Here is a 2,702-nt window from a genome sequence, read left to right on the forward strand (position 1 = left end):
ACAAGACGTGAGACGAAAACTTGAAAAAAAAACATTTTTGCCTACAACTATGCAGTTGTTGTAAAGTTTAGTTGTTGCCGTGTTTCAGACTTCTCTTTAAAAAGGGAATAACATTCAGTGCAAGATGGGCTTTAGAATATGCATCTGGCCGCCATTTTGCATGGTCTAAAGCTATCATATTTGCCTATAGCTTACCTTTGTATCTGACCGGCCATAATAAAACAAGGCCAACCTGTGTGGGCTCCTATTGCTTAAAGTTCACAGCATGTGCAATTATGTGCCAACAAAACACACTCTCAAATGCTTCCAAATGTCCCATTAATGTTCAGATCTTTATTTCACTGCGGTGGACACATGTATTTTTAAACTGTGTTACAGGTCACGTCTAATAAAATAATCCCACCAGTCAGCACTCAGAAAAGCTGATTTTAAAGCAGAGCATTCAGAGCAGCAACGCAATGACACACTGAAGTAACACCAATAAACATTTCAATATTCTGTTTATTGAAGACCTTACGCATATACATTCATATCATTATTACTTTTACAAGACAACGTAGCAATCCTTACAAGCGCAAAGAAGGGAATGCAGTGAGGGACGAAATGAAAGAACGATAACAAACAACGACTACACAGAAACAGGGTTTCTTTTAAATGTCATGTATGCTCAAATTTCTTGCATACCATTTAATATATCCATTCTTGGCAGTATCATATCGTATATAATAGGCCTACATTTCGAACCCTAACAACCACAAATAGGCTGTGGAATGCGATATTGTACAAGACGATCAATAACATAAAGCACCATTATATATCGATAAGGGATCCTAAAATAGGATGCAAATAGTAACATGTGTAATTTCATTTTACAAAGTTATACACGAGTACAAGGTAAGGAAAGGGATGACACTGAGCACATTGCAAGGAGCAAGTACATTAAGTAGGCCTATAGGCCCCTTGTCCTTTCACCATAATAATAATAATAATTATAATTATAATAATAATAATAATACATTCTTTGTAGGAGTTTGTGTCAAAAATGTTTTAGGTTTTGTTCGCTTTTGATTTGTTCAAAAAGAAAAGTATAAAAAAGTCACCTAGAGAAAAAGTGGCCCGCAGAACATGACTTATAGCTATTTCACATCAATAACATGCTGCAAATACATTTCACTGCTATAGCTTACTCATTATACATTACAGATAATGCACTGCATTCGTCCCGAATTAAGGGAGCACACATGTAGGCCTATTATGAAATGTTCTAAATTTCTACATATTTATTTTTCATTATGAGCACCAAGTTTCAGAATTGCTCTTTTAGGCCTAAAAACTTATCCCCCTCCCCTCCCAGGTGCAACTTTTGGCGGTTTCCTTGTTTAACCAAGTGGGCCTAAAATTGTACATATACTGTTGAATATTTCCATTACAGATCCTAGCGAGTTTATTGTAGAATATACTATTTTTTTCACAATCTGGACGTGGACTTTTAATAGCAGCTCAAACCCGTATTCAAACGGTGATCTCAGTCAAATAAAGAAATGCAACCCATGCAGGATTCCGTGGTTGTTGTTAAGACAAGTTGAAAGGTAATAAAAGTAAGAAAAATAGGCTACCTTTAGAAACTTGTTAGCACATGAACAAAGTCGTGACAATTAATTTTTAGATATCGATATGGATTACGTAGCGCTTGTAGTCCTCCCTCTCCCCATGCAGACCCCCAGACTTCCTGCCCGTGACCGTGAACGTGTCCACAACGCGTGGCGAAAACTATGGAAAGGAGATAAGGATGATGCTCCTCTGACCCAACAAACTGTGTCTGTGGAACTATTAAGCAACCGTGAGGGAGATTCTACTTCATCAGTTCATAACCTCAGAGAAATTATTGCGCGGATGCGGCACCAGCCTGTCTGTCAGGCTTCTGTGTCTTTAGAGCTTCACTGGTATTTCTTAGGCCTATTTTGAGATTTTTACAAAGTGGTCCCGCTCCCTCCTTATTTTCTCTGACTAAAAAGGGAACTAACTGGATGTTGTCATTTTGTGTCATGGCAAGACACAAGCAAGACACATTTCAACCTACACGCTTTGGCGTGATACTGGGTTGCACATTTGGCATGGCTTACAATTAGGGTGAAGACAAATCTCTTGACAGGTCATGAAAACCAAGAGATGCATCTTGCACAGAAAACACATTCTCACAGCTTTTTGTGCGATTATACCAAACATGAAGGCAGTCTCACTGAGAATAGCTTTGAATGCCACACAATGGCTTGTTTTGGGCTTGTGTAGCCCGCACCTTTGAGAAAAAAAAATATCAGAAAATGTTGTAATAATTGCCTGCGATGTAAAAGATGGATAGATGAGTGCATGCACTGAAAGAAGACCTAAGGGAGCATAGAAGGCTTGGCTTTTACTGCCTATCGATTCACCTTCTGCCGCATCTCTAAAAGTAGGCCAAAGCTTGCTCCCTCAGCATGAGTCTCTTCTTCTTCATCCTGCGGTTCTGGAACCAGATCTTGACTTGTTGGTCGCTGAGGTTCAGACGGTCGGAGAGCTCCCTCCGCCGCTGCCTGGTAATGAACTCATTTAGCATGAATTCACCTTCTAGCTCAGCCAGCTGAAGTTTGGAATATGGTTTGCGCTTCTTTCTGGTCCGAGTGTGCATCGGGTACCACGGGGCACCTGGAGGAGGGGGAGGAGGA

The 2,702-nt window shown here is 39.9% G+C and overlaps 1 protein-coding gene across 1 annotated transcript in view; it reads right to left on the minus strand.

Moving 5' to 3' along the window:
- Positions 1–483: 483 nt before the first annotated feature.
- The window catches only part of hoxc12a (homeobox C12a), a 4,010-nt gene continuing 1,791 nt past the window's right edge, over positions 484–2,702 (minus strand). The window contains exon 2 of the mRNA XM_023425084.2: positions 484–2,682. Coding sequence (XP_023280852.1) covers positions 2,444–2,682 — 239 coding nt within the window. The 3' untranslated portion in view covers positions 484–2,443. The remainder of the gene's footprint in view (positions 2,683–2,702) is intronic.

The sequence above is a fragment of the Seriola lalandi genome, unplaced genomic scaffold (genome assembly GCF_002814215.2).
Source record: "Seriola lalandi dorsalis isolate HSWRI2012SDOR001 ecotype SW California unplaced genomic scaffold, Sedor1 jcf7180002054767, whole genome shotgun sequence".
Lineage (NCBI taxonomy): Eukaryota > Metazoa > Chordata > Actinopteri > Carangiformes > Carangidae > Seriola > Seriola lalandi.